The sequence below is a fragment of the Acromyrmex echinatior genome, chromosome 6 (assembly GCF_024713525.1).
Source record: "Acromyrmex echinatior isolate Ae372 chromosome 6, ASM2471352v2, whole genome shotgun sequence".
Lineage (NCBI taxonomy): Eukaryota > Metazoa > Arthropoda > Insecta > Hymenoptera > Formicidae > Acromyrmex > Acromyrmex echinatior.
Window position 1 is genome coordinate 7,695,552 of NC_141857.1, and position 19,283 is coordinate 7,714,834.

The 19,283-nt window shown below is 30.6% G+C and overlaps 1 protein-coding gene across 1 annotated transcript; it reads right to left on the bottom strand.

Annotated features, from left to right (window-relative positions):
* Positions 1-71: 71 nt before the first annotated feature.
* Positions 72-9,246, bottom strand: LOC105144236 (uncharacterized). The gene is made up of 7 exons (XM_087406895.1): positions 8,835-9,246; positions 7,865-8,010; positions 5,970-6,083; positions 4,764-5,067; positions 4,298-4,524; positions 1,840-1,974; positions 72-1,558 (listed from the first exon to the last, which is right to left on the bottom strand). Exons 2-7 carry the CDS (start codon positions 7,970-7,972, stop codon positions 1,460-1,462), a joined length of 987 nt encoding a protein of 328 aa, XP_087263021.1. The 5' UTR covers positions 7,973-8,010; positions 8,835-9,246; the 3' UTR covers positions 72-1,459.
* Between the last annotated feature and the right edge of the window lie 10,037 nt (positions 9,247-19,283).

A 19,283-nucleotide genomic window follows, 5' to 3' on the forward strand; every position in this document is an offset into this window, starting at 1 on the left:
TATTGATGAATAAGAAATTGTTATCTCATCGTACAATAACTTCCAGGTAACATATCATAAAATAAAAAGTCTGCATGATAATATTTTTTTATTTATGTGAATTACATATTATGGCAGTATTAATAAATAAAATTTATAACAAAAAAATTTTAAACAAAGTTTTAAGTTTTATATACAAAAAATTCTAAAGATCTTTTTACATTTGTTTACATAAGCTAAAGTAAATTAATTTTTTTAGATGTAAATTTATTTGATTGATGCTCTTTTTTTCTTTATTTTATTATATATTATATCACGCAAATTAATTAAAATTTGACTAAATTGTTCTTAAAGTAACATTATTATCTACATGTTTCTACACGTACATTATATAAATATCTATTTCATAATAATATACGCTTTCAATTGTTAAAAACGTATTTATCTCTGATTTACGACGCCAATTTTCGAGTCATTTTAAAAAATAATAAAGCAGGAAATATTATATATCTATATATAACAAGTGTAAAAATAATGAATATGAGGCAAAAATGTGGCGTCATAAATAACAATTATTTAATAACAACAGCGAAGAAATTTCTGCAAATATTACGGTTTTATCCCCGATAGGACATTCAAGAAATTATATGATGAAATACATAAAATTTGTAATCTGCAATTATTTACAAAAACTGATGTAGAAATCTTGATCTTTTTTTTAAATATTAATAATTGTTTGCTTAATTAATTTTGACATAGTATTATTAAAAGAATAACTATATGACGAATGTCTTAGTGGAATTACTAAATTAAATAAAAAGAAATTATCCAATAAAATTGAAAAAAATTATTTTAACTGTGTTTAAAAATATAATTGTGCTCATAAAAATGCATAATTATTCCTAAATCATAATGTAAAAATATTGCAACATAAAGTATTATACATTCAGTAAATTAAATTTGAAATTTTTAAATCAAACGGCTTTTGGGATGCATATGAACCAATCTTTCAAGAGTGTTCTTTACATATTTGGAAATAATTAGATAATATGTCTTGATCTGCTTCTTCAATATGCTGCCAGCTGTCTCATTCATTGTATTTTTGAAAAAAATTGAATTATAAAATATTTACATCACAAATTGAATTTGTTTAATTTTTAACAAGTATCATTTAGAAATTTTATTTTTACAAAACTATTGTTATAATATTATAAATTTTAACGCACTTATTGCGAAATTTGTTATTCATGCCATAATTATGCAATATTTTCACAATTTGTCTATCGAGGTATCTTAACTAAATCTAGGATCTAAGACCTTCTATGATCAAGAAAACTTTGGAATAGTTTTCACAAACTCTGATCAACAATATATCTATCTAAGAAACATGACCGGAAATTGTGGAACAATTTCTCAATAAGAAACGATGATCATTGAGCAATTAATTCGTAGCACTAATACGAAATAAAAATCGGTCTTTTTATTTGTGGTTATCCGATGGTAAACCCTTTATGGCAAAACTACCACGAAAGAGCGGTTTGAAGATTTCCAGCAACGTCTGCGTCCGACGGGCTGAGTTCTGAAAAATATAAGATCATTAAAGACAACTGTATGGAGATTGATAGTTTTGTCTCTATAGAGAAATTGCTTCTGGTTTTTTATAGCAAATATAGCGAAGTGAATAAAGAGTGATTCAAACGTAAACCTAATCGATTAAGTTGTACTAGAAAAAATGTTACATCATAATAACGGAAAAGGAATATATAATTAAACTCGCGCGTCAGCGGAAAACAATCATTAAGGTTGTATATTTTATTAGTATGCGTTGCTTTAATAGTGATATATGTGCATTGTACTTACTAGAATTACGCTGTTGAGAACTTTGCTAACGTTAGTAATTAAAGTGAAGCCAGTGCCGAATGCACTTGAGGGTATTTCCAAGGACACCCTAGTTCTGTCAAACTCGGGTGTATCCTCCGTAGTAGTAATTCCTTTCTGCAAATACATATAGTCAGATTTTTCTGTTGTTTTATGCTATATCGTATTATTTATTAGAATAGAAATGATAGAGTATCACATGGAAAAATGTAGAAGTGAAAGTAAATTCTATTTGTAAAGATAATTAAGTTTTTTACGGTCGTTTTTATTTGGAATTCCAACGAATATAAAGAAAAAATAAACGTGAATTGTCAGTGCTATGATTTCATATATATTTATTGAATTTATAGTTTCATAATTAAGTTTAGATTCATAATTTTAAAATATTTGTTAAGATATAAATAAAATAAAATTTATAATTATACATACTTTATTTTATATATTTACAAAACTGTTTTTTACAGAAAAGTACTATATAGTGCGAATAATATTTTAAAAACCCCAACTAATAAAAAGTTTTAATTTAATTCTTTATTTTAATTACGAGATTAATATTCAATTAATAATTTAAAAAAACGTAGATTAAAAGATATCAAAATAAATGTATATAAATCCTAAAATATAATAAAGATATGAAGGAAGGGATACATTAGGAACTTCACGATACTCTAAAATTCACTTCATATAGTAGACAAAAATATTATATTATACGTTTTATTTGACATCAACATTATATCACACCATCTTTTATATTAATTTTTCTCTACGTATCAAGGAGCATTTGAATGTACTATTTACATCGCTTACACATAGCTAATACGAGTTTATCGCGCCCTTAAAGGCTACTCTTAAATTATTTACAACTTTCACGGTGACAAATCGATTGACGCCGCTAGTTCTTCTATAATTTATATTAGACATAGCGCAGTCCACACGATTCGGCCGGAAGTGTTGATTCATCAGGAGAAGAGTTTCCTGGAGAATTTTTTCTCTCTCTTTCCTTAATTTTTATTTGAATTCTTTAAATACGAATATTTTATGAAAGAGAAGGGCTTCTGAAGAGAGAAAGGAGGTTCTGCCAATTATCAGCCCAGCTAAAAACAGAAATTCACATTCCGTGTTATATGGAATACCAATGTATTCCACTGAAAGTGAAATCGCCCACATATTCCATCGAAAATCCATTGACTGTCCGTCCCATTTTCTCGTGGTATGTTTAACGTTCGTTTGTTGTCTGTCGCTTTTCTTTCTCCAAAGAGGTTTCTTCTCTCACGCAATGCTGCTCGTTGGTCCAGGTGTTAATGTTCGCAGTCAAACGTTCCCTTTCCGCATCCCGTGTTATCGCACCTGCCTTTAAGCCGCTTAATACGCCGCTTGTGGTGGTGTATAATCGTACTGTTTGTGTACAATACTTGTTTTAATGGCGCATATGATTTATCGGAAGGCTTCGTTCTCGTGAAGGCGCCTTCCAAGTTAAAAGGGATATATCTTGGCAATATCGATTAGTCGTATAGCCAAAGGTTTAATGAAGCGTATCGATGGGATTGGCAAAGCAAGTTTTTTATTTAATTATATTGCTTATATATAATGATAGCATTTCAAGGAACAGAGAAAGGTATCAAAGTAATAGTAGAATATAGAAATAGCATGCTTTTAATATTATAATAACTGTATTCAGAAAACAAAATAACTCAGTGAGCGCTCAGTGATTTAATGTGTGTGTGATTGGTTCTTACTTTTAATTCTTCGTTGGATCTAAGTGTAATAAAATTCAATCGTAATAAAAATTACTAAGCGCTCATTAAACTGCTTTGTCTGTTAAATGCAATTAAATTTAATTGCATATAAATTGCATATAAATTTAATTGTTATATAAAAACTGAAGCTTTATCACACAAAATTAGCAATTTTATTAAATGTATTATTTTTCTAATAAAATGAAAAATTAATAACTAAGATATATTAAAGAAAATAAGCAATAGTGACTAAATGAATGAATGAAGAAAATGCAAATGAATGAATAAATATATAAAAAAAAAGACTGATAAAAATAGTTAAAGATTCTTATATAGTATAGTGCTAATTAAAATATGAATATTTTAAAAAAGCATTTACTAAAAGCTTATTTGATTATGATATGGCACTGAATTATTATCAATGCAAATAGCGATAGCCTTACATGCAACGTCGCCATCAGTCACCCTCGTCCGAGTTTGTTAAGTGAAAAGTGTTCACCGATCAATTTCTAGGAAAAAAACTGTCACGTTATCCATATTTTTGAAGTAATACACGTATACCGCTTTCTTACGAAGACACATATTCCAGCAGAGACAGCGTTACGTATCACAGAATAGAACAGGCGACATGTAAAGGGACTCCAAAGTATAAAAAAGAAATAGTTCATAGAAATAAAAATAAAATTAACTCATTGTGACCCTACCCCTGCCAGGTTGGCGAAGGCTCCGAGATTGATCCCAGCGCCAGCGCTCGTACCGCCATTGCTTCCGCTATGAGAGTCGCTTCCGGAGCTCCCATCACTGCTACCGCCGCTTAAACTGCCTAAACCGCCGCTACCTTGGCTCAGACTCGACAAAGAACCTATCTTTTGAGTCAAGAGATTGCCAAGTATGGCCGATCCGGAAGCTCCTGCGCTACCACCTGCATGTCCTACATTTTATAGGCGAAATCATTAAAAATAAATGCTATCTTAAAAGTGTGATGTATACATATCAAAAGTTAAATATTAATTGCGCGAAACGTCTTACAAATAATTTCTTCTCACCAGAAATATGATCACAGGATTTTTCTTTTATTGGATTTAAAATTTTTTTACCCATATGTGAAAAATATCTGCTTAAAAACTGATGGAATAAACAAATTGGAAAGTATCTCACAATTTCACGCACCTGCACCATCAGTTCCATCCGAACCACCAGAAAGACCGCCAGAAAGCGAGCTTAATGGTGCGATTTTCGAGACCAAAGCCTTCGAGATGCCAGCCGAAGCTCCTGAGAATAATGTCGTCACGCTGTTTATGAGGGGTCCAATGCTGCCCGATGCAGCTTTAAATTTCTGAGACATTAATTTGTTGAGGAACTCTGATGTAGCCGAATGTTTATTGTCGATTCCAAAAATAACGTTTTCCGCTTTGTTAGTTTCATCAATAATTGAGAGCGCTTTTGTTTTTGAATCTATGAAGGAATCCACTTTCTACAAAAATATATACTTGTTAAAGAAATTAATAGTAACAATTTATTATTTGTATCTACATTACGTATGAAGATTTTTAAAGTAGTAATAATAAAAACAAGTGTTCAGAATTTAGAATAGATGTCAGATTTTTTTGTAATGTTAAAGTATGATAATAGATTAAAAAATTACATCATTTAATAATTAATATCAATTATAAAAATCAATATTAAGACTTTTTTAAGCTAGTTTTATAGCAAGCTATTTTTATAAACTTATATCTACTTTTTTGATAATTTTTTATATTAACATTTATTTTTTAATATACGTTTATTTTCAGAAAATCAAGTTGTAATTTACAAAGTTTTTATTAAAAATTTTTATTAATTATAATGTATTTATAATATTAATATCGTTATTAATAGTGCATTCCAATATTTACTGCCAATATTGAAAATTTATAGTTTACATTACATATAAGTATGTATACTATAGATTTCCAGTATTGGCACTATTGGAATGCAGTCTAATATATGAAGTATAAAACATTTTTCAATATTTAATTTAAATTCTTGAAATATTTCTTCAATTAAAAATAATGCAATCTATTGAATAGTTATAAAGATAATAAGAAATTAACGATAAAAATAATGGAATTTGTTTTACTATTACAGATAAAATTAGTTTTACTATTACAGATAAAAAAAGCAATAATCGTTATCGCGATAAAGTAACAAAAAGCGTTAGAAGTAACGCATTACTTCCTGAAGATACATTACATTTGAAGTACGATTTTAATTACATATTTATTTATATTAATTATTATGTCACAAGATGTATCTTCACAAGATGTTTTGACATGTAAATATATGTAAGAGCAGTAGAAATTTTTTTTTACAAAAAAATTAATTAATTATTCTTACGTCAAATACAAAATTAATGATGCCATTTGATACTCCAAGTCCGATGCCAATCTTTCTCTTATCCCTATCGCTCCTTTCGCCATCGGTCACATCATCAGCTTCGATTACGTAGACCTATGCAGACCGTAAAATTAAGCTACTTTTAGATTATTAATTAAAAGAGATAGTATGATGTAACAAATTCAAGCTAAAATTCATAATCAAGAGAAAAAAGAAATGATGATGAAACGCATTATTACAGGAAGAAGTTTCCTTCATTTAGGCTTTATCAAATGCGTTTTTATTTATTAGTCAAGTATTATTACGTATTTCAGTATATACTATTAAGATAACTTGTTTTATAAATATTTATATTACAATGTCTGGCAGAGAAAATGGAAAATTATTACAACGCATTTCGCGCAATATTTATGTAGTTTTCTAAATTGTAATTTCGTATGTGCATGCAACCCCATTATGCAATGCTGCTTTCGTTCTAGACTCGAGGTCGATCTGTGTTGCGGATAATCCTCAAGAATCATATTGCGATTACATTAATGCGTGATCACGAATTGCGATAACGATGATGATGTACAACATTACATATTCGTTAATCGATGCACGTGGCACGTTTCAAAGAATTTCGTTACAAGCGTTCATCCGTCTCTAGCGTGTTCAAACTCGTACAAGTAGCGCCGACTACTTTCACTCTCGACTCGTTCTCCGGGATCATGTTTCTCACTTTTTCGTATATCTCTTGTCCTCTCTCTCTTTTCTCTCTTTTTCTCTCATTTCTGTATCACTTACAACGGATTTAGCTAACGTAATGCTTTCAGTTATGTTATGAGATAACTTCCTTTAGTCTTCATTTTAACTCTTTCTACAACGACGAATGATCTTTTTTCTTATGAAGCTCATATTTACTCAACCAATTTTTTATTAAATATTAAAATATAAATAATATGTAAATATGAAGATAAGAACAAATTAAATATAAACGTATAAATATACAGTTCTCTGTTCCAAAATTAAATATAGTTTCTTGTTATAAAAAAAAAGAAAGCCGTGGCATAAAATGAAAAGTATACTTTCCCCTGAATTAATCTATAAAATAAATATTCATATAAGCTATAAGATTTGGTACTGACCCAAATACTTTTCCTATCGATTGCATACTTCGTAATCAATTAAAATGACATTATCGAATAGACAATTTTTTCAAGGTTTACTTTTACTCTCGTTGCTAAAAGTTAAACTTGTTTTTTTGTTTCTCCAGTAATATGTTTCATTCTACATCAAGTGAAGGTATGCACAGCGTATTTAATCGATGCGTTACGCTTATAGAAAGGAAAAGAAGGACGCAACATCACAACCGTCAAATTCTCGTCCATTTAATTTCGGAAAGTACGTCACTCATATTGATAGTTTAATTATGTTTTTCGTGTCTTGACTTCTTAAAAATCACTAAGAAAATACTGTAGCATCGTAAAACTCCACTTTCGACATAAGAGATCGACAATAGCTTTCTGCAAGTACTTCAGCATTCAAATCGCCTCAATAGCGATCGCAGCTTTCCTTCTATTTCATTCTTTTACTTTCTAAATAAGATTTGAAGTACAATTCGTCCTTTTGATATCTTTCCTGATATACACACGACTAGAAATTAGAGAACATTTAATATCTTAATATGTAACATTTTGGTCGTTTCAGTATTTTAAATGAGACACTGAGAAAAATTTCTGATTGAAAATGAACGAATCAGAAGATTCTAATCACATCAGAAATCTGATTATCTCAATTAAAATTATAATAGATTTAATCAGAAAATTCTGATTTGTTCATTTTCAATCAAAATTTCAATTAACATAATCTTTGAAAATTTTTTTTCTAGTGAAAGACTAACATAAGTAACTTACTTCGTTCAGCGGATTGAGATCTTCTTCCGCATCTTTTTTATCAATAGGATTGCAATTGACAATGGTGATGATCAGAAATAATCCACAGAATGCACATAACATCCGCATTGTGTCTTCTTCACTTGGTAGATTGGTTGCAATTTAATCTGCATGAATAAAAAAAGCTGTCTGACAAGGCGGCAGGATTCCCGGTAGTACACGTAATAAAATCGAAAGTAAATCTTGACTGTTCAAGTGAAAGGGTGTCTGAGCGAGCTTGGAAGCATTTAAACATTGATTTTTAGCTAGATTTTTGTAACTACTTATCAATTAATTACTGATAACATTTCTATGAAATGAAGAAAATAAAATGCGGACAAATCGTGTTATGTAAATGTAATGTATGCATTGAAATTTTATGAAACTTTGATAAACATTTCCTTAAAAACCCATTCCAAGCATTAACAACAACTACTAGAAAAGATTTATGTTTTGTAATACCACAGAAAGAAATTAAAAGAAATAAAGTGATCTTTTTTGAGAAATTATGAGAAAAAGAATTGTTTATTTATAAAAATGTTTAATAATAAACATTGACAGTTGTCATTTAATTGATTGTTAGAGATTGTTATCGATGTAAAATAATTGATCAAGTACACTGCAATTTCAAAGAAATTGGCTTGTTAGTAATAAGCAGTTTTCAATCAGACTGTCAAATTACAAAATGATTGGTCGAGTAATAAGATGTAATTGATAAGAACAGATAAGTAATTAGCTTGTAAAATAATCGCTTAAGTACGTAATAAAAAAGAAAATAATGTGAGTAAAATTGTAGGAGAAAGAGAACAATGCTTAACACGTGTTTATACCAGTTTGTTGAAATCAAACAGATTCCGTCCAATAGAATAGGAAAATCAATAAGATCTTAGCGAGTGCATCAGTCACGTGGCAGTCAAAGCAGAACGTACGTGAAGGGATTACGTGGACTTACGAGTGCCGGTGCAGCGAGTGCGTACGAGCGACCAAATGCGTGAGTTGTGTACCTGGCGGAGTGCGAGGCTCGTTTGAGGACCACGGTGAAGGAGGTCCCGATGTCTTACGGAGCCGAAGGGGAAACGAAGGCGAGCATGTGTGCCCCTTCGAGAATCGAGAATCGTTCACTGCGCGAGCCTCGCCTTCCGCAGGTGGGGCGCCCTCCAATTCACTCTATTCGCGAAATCCGCTCAGCAGCCAACATCATCTACAATGCTCGCCAATGAGACACCCTCCTCCTTCTGTCGTCCTCGCTTGGCTAACACTTCAGCTTGTGAAGCGCTGAATTATACAGTTGCAAGATCATAAATTACCTTAGACACTACTTATGTCTGACAAAAGTCAAAATCCGATTCGAAAGAGTCGTTTTTAGATACAATCATCGTACACAATGTAAAAGATTTCATGTAAAATTACAACAATTATAATGAATAATTTTTTAACTCATTACTAAAGGTATATTTACACACGTAAGAAAAGTTACAAATAAAATCATTCTTCTTTAAAGTGATTAAATAATTTATAAAAAAGTTAATTTACACAATAAAATTATGTTTATAAAAATATTTAAATAATAATTTGCCAACAAATTTATGTGCAGTTTTTTTAAGCTATTATTGATATGTATGAACATAAAAGCGCAAATATAATGTCTTATGTTATCTACCATTATGTTATATAATATTACAAAAATGTATACATTTATATTAAAAATACTTACTATAAAATATTATATTATTATAAATTATTGAATTATTAAATTTTATATTACTATAAAATAGACTATGTTGTTATATATAGTAATATCTTCCATTTAAAAATATATTTACAGAGATAAAAGTATTAATGTTCGTAAAAACGCACAATTTTATATATTTTCATTATAAATATTGTGTAATTTTTACACATTATTTACGTAATTTTACACATTCTTTTTACAGTGCAGGATTGTAAGGCTTGATGAGTCAGTTTCAAAGTCAATCCATTTTTGGGTTCATTTCTTTTGTTATGACAATAGTAATCAATAATTTAATGGCCAATCTTACAATAAGCATTACTCTCATGCATAAACAACAATAAAATCTGAAAAAGTAGAAATGATATTATTGATTTTTTTTATATCATCTTTTTTTCAAAGTAATAAAAGAAGAGATATAGCATTAAGTAATATAGGAACTAACTTTTAGTTATGTAGTTCAACGTATACAACAAGTGCTATGTAACTCAATAGAATGCGTATTCAATAACACACAATTTAAGATAATAGCTACATCAAAAAGAGCTAAATCACCTTTAGTATTAGAACTCTCAGTTGTGTGAATATCTAAGAAAATTTGCATATATATAATATGCACAAATATTAATATTTTTACTGCGTAATTTTAAAGCTTCATAATTTATGTTCAAACTTTCTCAAGCCATTATCTTACATATGAAATTGGAGAATATAGTTTACGTAAGAAATAGTTTCTTCAAATTAGGCCATTTAGCTTCGTTATTTTGCATATTGCAAAAATATCCTTGACACATCATTCTAGAAATTGCGAATAAAAGAGATGATGCATTACAATATTTATATTATGTTGTAATCTTTGACAATCTGTCAACAAAAAGTTGGGAGACTGTAACAATTACTTAAGAAAATCTTACTTTAACATCGTATTAATTATTTCAATCTTTTTAATCGCTAGTTAATTATCGCGCGTTATACGCATTAGATTTTGTTCGTAATTATCATGCTCACTGGTTTGATCTCAAGAGTTAACTAAAATAAACTCTCCTTTTGCCTTGACCAAAATTTAAAAGGCAGCGTTTCAATTTGAAATGCACTTTTAGAAACGCAACATGTAGTAATTGATTAAAATTAATCATCAGATGACCCTCATGTTTCTTGTGGATATTTTCCCTTTTGGAGCGAACGGGAAAAAATATAAATTTATTCATATTGCGCACATACATAATTCGCAGAAATAATCCTTATAAGTTAATTGACGCTTAATTGGAAAAAATAAAAACTTTTAAATTAAATTTAAATATCTTAATAAAATTTACAGTTATATATTTAAATTTAATTGTTTCCGACACTTCATATTTAAATATAGATAGATTGACAAAGTTTTCATATCTTGATATATTTTTGCTATTTTCTGAGTGCAATAAACAGCCATTCCAAATAATCAGAATTTTCAAGAAAATTTTATGAAAAAACGAATTTGTCGAGAAACATCAAGTACTCTTAACATCAAGTACTCTCAAGAATTTGGATAATGCACCTTTGGAATATATTTAGAATTGTATTTATAAATATAAAAACAGCGATAATCTATTCTAAACACACTGTATCGATTAGCCATTACTTTTTTAGGACAATTGCTCAATGAATTCCTTTCGCCATTTAAATCGCCATTTATATCCACTATATGATGATGAAATCAGATCGTCAAAAATGGACTAGAACACTATAGTTTTTCGCAATTGAACATCGTGATTCAAACAACTATCTAACAGTACATAATCTAACTTTAAAGGACAAGATTGCCATTAAAAATTTGTATTAGATTAAGTTAATAAAATTGTTTAGTAAGTAAAATACACGAATATTAATATAGTCGATACTAATCGAGAGAAAAGCATTAAATCATTTTTCCATTAGAATATTTTATTTGAGAATCCGAGAGTATTCGATTGAAATCAATTATTTTGGATGTACGATGGAGCTTTATTAGCTGCCTAAGTAGTAAGACTATTCTGTGGTCAGACTGTCCAGCTGTCGTGAAGTGGCGCCACGCGGCGAACACACGTTCAGACGAATACGGCATCTCAACCGCAACCGAAGAAACATCGAGTGACTTTCCAATGGAAGAGAGAGTAACGCACCTCGATAATCCTGCAGGAGAAAAGTAAAAAGGGGAGCAGAAAATCCGACGCGTTATTCACATGAGGTCCGGCTTACATAAAAAGATACATATGTACTCATTCTCTAAAAATAGAATCGAAATCTTGTGGGAAGCGCTGCCAATGGGTGTAATAATGGATTGTGTCATATTCGCGAATCTTCTTTCTTCGAAATTTTATTTTTAGATTTTTTCCTAACGCACTGTGCCACAATTTCTTAAGAAAAAGTTCAAACGAGGGCAATTGCCAAGAAGTAAAAGGAGATAATATAGCAATATCCTTGTATACGTAATTGTTTTTTGTACGTAATTAATCTATAAGATCCAGGATACGATTATGAGAGTGTCAGATACGTGTTAAATATTGCATCGAACGTTCTAGTGGTGTCGCATACGAATGAGAAAAAGTTACTTGCGCCATACGCGCACTTTCAACAACAATGTACATATTTCAAAAGCAATGCTAATATATTGTAACTATTTATCTATACATTTATTGAATGTACTTAACTTTGTGATCATTCTCTGCGCTTTACTGGCAGAAGAGTGCAACAATTTCAAGTTGTTCTAAGAATAACCTACTTACAATTATGATTATGAGTTACGAAAACACAAAACTCAAATGCACTTGGATGTCAACTTTCACGATATCTTTCTTGTCACGTTTGTCAAGCTTCTTTTTAATTAAGTATAAATTTACAATATTATATTTCTCGCAATAAATATGTCAAGACGTTAAATTCCGTGTTTGATTAATTCAGCTCACCTAATTTTTCTTGTAATTTAATCGAGAAATTTAACCGACCAGCAATGTGTAATTTTCATTTATTTTATATAAATCAACAAGAATAATTTACATTCATTTAATTAACTAATTAACGAAAGTTGTTATCAATTAAAATTGAGATCAATTAAAATATATAAATAAAACATTTCTTGCAAAATTGAATTTAAATGCTCATCACAAGGATGACATAGATTTCATCAATAATACTGTTTATAAAAATAAAAATGTTTAGGACTCAGCATTTATTACTCAGCATTTAGCACCATTATTGTCACAGAGGCACAACGAGCTGTCTAATTAATTTTACAGATTACTTTCCTTGCAGTAATTGTTTATTGATTCATTTCGCTTTACGTCTCCGCAATTCCACGTACCTTCGTCTCTCAAAGTCACTTTCTTCTCGCAGACAGCAATTTTCGATTCTGTCGGTCCAAAACCGCAAAATGCACTCCTGAAGAAATTGTCGCAATAGTTCACTGGTGACGTGCACCACTCGATGGTGTCACTTGTGATCGCTCCAAGCGATCGTTCACTCGCGCAATCGCGACCTTTACCACGAACGTCCTCTCGATCATCGATCGCAATACGAAGGTGGGCGAAGTGGACGTCTCGTGGGAGAAATTCCCGAAACGAAATTAATAAAGAATCCGTTATTCGCGACGCAACCGATCAATCGGGACTTTGATACACGGCTGCGACTATCCGTCGGAACGAAGGCGAGGAGCAGTCATGCGTTCGCCGTTCGCGAAGAAAGTTGCAATGGGGAAATTGGCCGCACGAAACGAACGCGTCACCGAGGCGACGCGAATGACGATGACGAGGTGGGCGAGGAGATTTACGACTAGACGATTTCTGCGTCGCATGACACGCGCGTATGACAGGCCTGTCAGACGTTGACAGATCGATGATAGGATTGCTGGATCAATTGGCTCATCGACCGGAAGTAAAGATGCGACGCGAGGTAGCGATTATCCGAGCGATTTCCCATACGACAATCTTGTATCTCTGGTACTTCTGGTACCTCTGGTACCTCTGGTATGTAGGTACGTTTCTTAGAAATAATGACGAAGCGGATATTCTTCGGGAATACCGAATGAAAGTACAAGGAAAAACAACTTTCCTGAAACATTTAAAAACGTAGCCACATACAAAACGTAATTTTGTTGAATAATAATTGGAATTTCTAGCATGATGAGTAATGTTACAAAATATTTTGATATTGTAACAATCAGTTTAAGCGTTCTATATAATTATTTTCAGACTTGTATCTCGCTAAATATTTTAAATACTTCAGCGAAACCATTTTTTTCTATGCATATTGTGACATATTTTATTTGTAATTTATTCTCGAATAATTTATTTGTAATTTATTTTAACAATAATATAATACTACATTGAATTTGCTAATTTATGCGCACCAATTATAGCGCTTGATTCTCATTTGTCCTTTCCTTATTCTGATATTTTATTTTATAGAAATTTTGTAAACGCCCCGCGAGAGTGAAATGCAGAGAGAGGAAAGTAAAAGCGTTACGTAAAAACGTTATGTTCTTAAAGAGCGCGCTTATTATTCTATTCTGTGAAGTGCTAATAAGATGATATAACGAACAAATTATAATAAGTAGATAATTGTATCTTCGCGATTACGTAATACAGTCACATTACGCAGTTTTTAACAAACATATGTCATTTCTAGAGTCATCATTTCAGAGAGTATTTCCTCCTTTATTATGGATATGTTATTTTAAAATACATCGAAAGAATACCCTATTATATTGCAACATTATTGTGGTGTTTTATTCAAAACCGCGTTAATTTATTTCTTCAGTTTTACGTAATGGCGCCAGCAACACGTATCGGATCGTTCGTGCGTACGTTTGACACGAGCGTCCGATGATGCGACATCCGTTGTTTAATCCCGGTCGTGCAACCCGAATAAATATCGTTCTTTACTTTCTCCAACCGACTGTGCCTACGAAACTTCCTCTACTGTCGTCGCCAGCCGTATCGAGCATGCACTGAGAAATTTATTGTAATGGACGTGACGTGTTTCGAGCAGTCTTCACGTAAACGAGAGTAAAAGTCGATCACATCTATCTTGCAATGCGTCTGCCTTATTCTTCCGTCAGCGTCGACTTTCTCAATAGAAACTCGATCGATTACTTATCTTTGGCGATTAATGACACAATAATCATTGTAGCAATACATAAAGTTTTAACGTAAGAGAGAGAGAACGTAGATTAAATCTATTCGCACTAAATAATAAGGATATGCCGAGGAGAGAGCTCGTGTCGCATGTTTTGCTCCGGAAGTTCATTTCATAACTATGTTTGAACAAGCGCGTGCATTAAATGAGGTGAGAGTGCATAACAGAGATTCAATCTTTAACATTTTCCACTTTGTGCAAGAAACGAATATATATAGTCTCAATAAACTAGATATGCTGCAACTAATAAGATAAAGAGAGATTATAATCAAGATATGCAATATAAATAATAGTAGGTTTCAATCAGATTTAGATCATCATACCGTTGTAGAAATCTATTAGATTTGCGTAATCTATACATTAGCAAGATATGTTACCTAGTTCGTAACAGAAGTGATAATTTTAATATATTTTTGATATGCAACGATTTCCGTGAATTAACGTAAAGTTAATGTATTCCGCATTAGAAAAAGATTAGTGAGTAAAACAATATCATTAGTTACTGCGGTGATCAATATTGAAATATCATTATATGTCGAAGAAAAACATAAAGTAGAAAGGATGAATGATGTGGTAAAACTCATATCAGATTAGAAATTAAAATTGAGATCGGATTGGGATTTGATTAATCAAAAATAATATTCACCAAACTTGATTTTTTTTTATTGGTTAAATTCAAATCCAATTTCAATCTTAATCTGACATTTTAACAATTTTCTTTACACATCTTGTAATTTAGAAAACATAATGTGTGTGTGTGTGTGTGTGTGTGCGTGTGCGTGCGTGTGTGTGCGTGCGTGTGCGTGCGTGTGCGTGCGTGTGCGTCCGTGTAACGTTAAAAAAATCAAAAAAAGTTGTCTAAATATTTTGTGATGAGCTTGTATTGATCAGAGTGTTTCCTCCGTAGAATGTATTTTTCCAGAACAAAGTGATTATGTGATAAATCGAGCAATCAGCGATTGTTGCATGTACATATTTAAGCTGATTGCACGTTATGTTACTAATAGATCTCAAATAATTTTCCAGTGGCAATAGTGATGCAATTTACAAATGCAAAATAAGTCAAATATCTGTATAAGAACATATGCATTTCTCAGAGCACTATCAAGAATACACACATAAAGGTTCAAATTGACAAAAGCTTTAATGTGAACAAGGTTTTCAATAATTAATGTTTCGACAAATGATTTTATCACTATGGTTAAAGTATTAAACCAGAATGGAAAAGGCGTCTCTATTGAAAAAAATCATGTCACAACATTGAAATGAAATCATGTAATTGAAACATGTAAATTATATACCATTATTCCAAATCCATACGTGATTTTTTAAATGATGTAATGTGAAAAATCACAGGATATTAGGAATAATTTCATCTATTATATCATTTAATAGTTATCGAACTTTGAATACTAAAAATAGAAAGAAAAAGAACATCATGTGACTTATCAAATTAAGTAATTTTAAACAGTCACATACTGATTTGGAATAACGTAATTTATATGTTTTAATTACATAATTTTGTCATGCAACTGTGTGACATGATTTTTTTTTAGTAGGGGTCTCTGCTGGATGGTGAAGAGTGTTACAACTTAACTACGTTATCGTGAAGTTCATCAGTCAGAAAAGACAGGACATTAACTTCATCATCCAATTGCATGCTTTAGAATTTCAGGTAGTTAGCAATCATCTTAACTATACATAGTGGAAGCAGCTACTTTTATAATTGATATAATGATTTCTGAATGTAATTAGTATGGAAAAGTAAAATAAGCAATCTTAAAAGCATTATTCTAGTATATTTTGAGCTATTTATTATTGCAACGCGCTGACACCATTGCCGCTGAAAGAAGGCACTAAATATCATTTTATTATTCTCTTTAGTTTATTATTAATGTATATATTATTAATAAATTAATAAAATTAATGTAATTGTATGTCTTTATTTATAATTTTTAAATTCACGTACAGAGTGCGTCATCAAAATCCGGACAAATTTGAACAATTTCTTTAAACAAAATGTTTTTAATGAAAAATTAAATATTACAAAAAATCCTTTTACATGGCACTTGGGGGATCCCTATAGAGCACAATTATTCAATATATCCCCTATTAGCTTGAATGACGGCTTCTATTCTCTGTTTGAAGCGTTTGCACGCACTGTAATGTAACGTTGTCCATGTCGACGAATGCTGCCTCAATAGTGGTCTTTAATGACGTCACATTGGGATGCCAAGACTTGTTTGTGACCCTTTCAACAGAGTATCCTTATAACAGAGCCGATTTTATCAGTTTTTAATGAGTTTTTAAAAAGTGAACGAATATTATTCATTTACGAATATTATTCATTATAATATATGTATATTAAACACTTAATGTATATTAAACAAATATTGCTCTTGAATATATCATTGCTCGTAAAATTAATTAGTTATTTATTTTGAAATAAATTTGTAAAAATGTGATAATTAAACTCGTATTCAAGGTTAATTATGTAACATATTCAAGGATTGATAGTAATATATTTTATATTTAGAGGCCATACCAAGAGGCCATTGTAGTAATTTTATTACCCATAACGACAAATACAGGAAGTGAGTAACCTTTTATTTCACAAAACATAAAAACAATATATAAGCCAGTCACGGTCGCTTGAAAGGGAGGTGGGCTATTGCAGATTTTGATTTTTTATTAAAAGCGTTGAATATTGTTACAATCGATAGTTAATAATATCGATAGTTAACCCTTCCAAGATAGGCGGACTTCCATACCACTCAGAAGGGTGCAAGAGATCATCATATTGGGTAAAAGTAGCAAATTTTTTCTAAAAAAAAAAATTGATTGCGACAAGGTTAGATTTTTGTCTACTACTTAATTTTGATATCAATTGTCGAGAAATATGATTTTCATACCTTTTAGATAATCATGAAAGCAGTCATACCTACTCAAATACGAACAATTTTACATGGAGTAAAAAAATTGTATGTGGCCGAATAGGTATGGTTGCCTTCGTGACCATCCAAAAGGTATAGGAATCATATTTCTCGATAATTGAGAGAGAGAGAGAGAGAGAGAGAGAGAGAGAGATATCAAAATTAAATAATAGACAAAAATTCAATCTTGTTATCGATTTTTTTTTTTTTAAATTTACTACTTTGACTCAATATGGCAGTCCCTTGCACCCTTCTGAAGGATATAGGAATCCGCCTGTCTTAGAATAAGAGTATTAACTATCGATTGCAACAACATTCAACCTTGACGCTTTCAATAAAAAAATCGAAATTTGCAACATTTTTTTTAAAGCCCACTTCCCCTTCAAGCGATTGCGATCGGACTTAAATATATAAGTATTGTTTTTATGTTTTGCATGAAATAAAAGGTTACTTCCTATACTTATCGCTATAAGTAACAAAATCGTTATAGTGGCCTCTTGGTCTATATGGATAGACATATAAAGAATATAGTTCTTATTTTAATGTCAGTTTTATATTTTTGAAAATAATTATAATTATAATGTAATTATAATATTTATGTAAGAAAAATGATTATTTTAATTATGAAATATGTAACTTTTTTTTGTATTATTATATAATATCGTATAATTTTTATACAAAAAATAAAAAAATATTATTATTTATACTAATTCTTAGTACATACATTGAATTATTTACGTCTCAAATTAATTTTTATCAGTTTTACAAATATATAAAAATTATTGTAATAAAACTATTTTTTGCATAGATTTTAACAAAAATCAGAGAACTTTTATGTTTGTACTTTAAAAATATTTTCTGCAGAAACTCTAATAGCAAGAGTTGTCAAGAATTCTAGCTAGATGAAGATTCAAATTATTGAGAAGATCTTTAATGTCTTGATGAATTTACATATCACTATGGTTGAAGCATTTGACTAAGAGACAAATAGAAAAGGCGCGTGTTTCATACAAGGTGAATGCAGCGACGTCACCTTGAGGTTCATTTTGACTTCGTTACTGTATATATTAAATATGATCCGTAATCTTAATTAGTATGATGGAAGCAACTATTCCTATGATTGATGTAACAATTTCTGGATATAATTAAGATGAAAAAATAAAATAAGCAATCTTAAAAGCTATCAACTTGTGTTTTGAACTATTCATTATTGTACACTGACACTATTGTGACTAAAAAAAGATATGTCACGGAATATTTGAACTTAGTTATTTCATGTATATTGTACGTGCAGGCTTACTCCAAGTGGGTGTGTAAGTTGTGCAAGAGCGCACAACTAATAGAGTTTTTCACTGGCAGAGGTGGCATTCAGTGCACTTTAAAGCCGTTGTACACAAATCGGCGTAAAGATGTACATTTAATAAAAATATAGAAACGAATTAAATCGCGAAATACATCCTCAATACATTTTATTGTGGTATTTGATAAAATATACATTGGGTGTTTTATTAATTACGATATCTCATTTTTACATTCACATTAGGTTAGTGTACAACAGTTTTAATTTACACTGAGTGCGCATCAGGTC

Excerpts from the sequence above, each read along its gene's own strand:
- LOC105144236 (XM_087406895.1), bottom strand. The coding sequence starts at position 7,972 with ATGCGGATGTTATGTGCATTCTGTGGATTATTTCTGATCATCACCATT. Across the intron at positions 6,084-7,864 it reads ATCTCAATCCGCTGAACGAA|GTCTACGTAATCGAAGCTGA; the intron begins GTAAGTTACTTA and ends CGGTCTGCATAG. Across the intron at positions 5,068-5,969 it reads TCATTAATTTTGTATTTGAC|AAAGTGGATTCCTTCATAGA; the intron begins GTAAGAATAATT and ends ATATTTTTGTAG.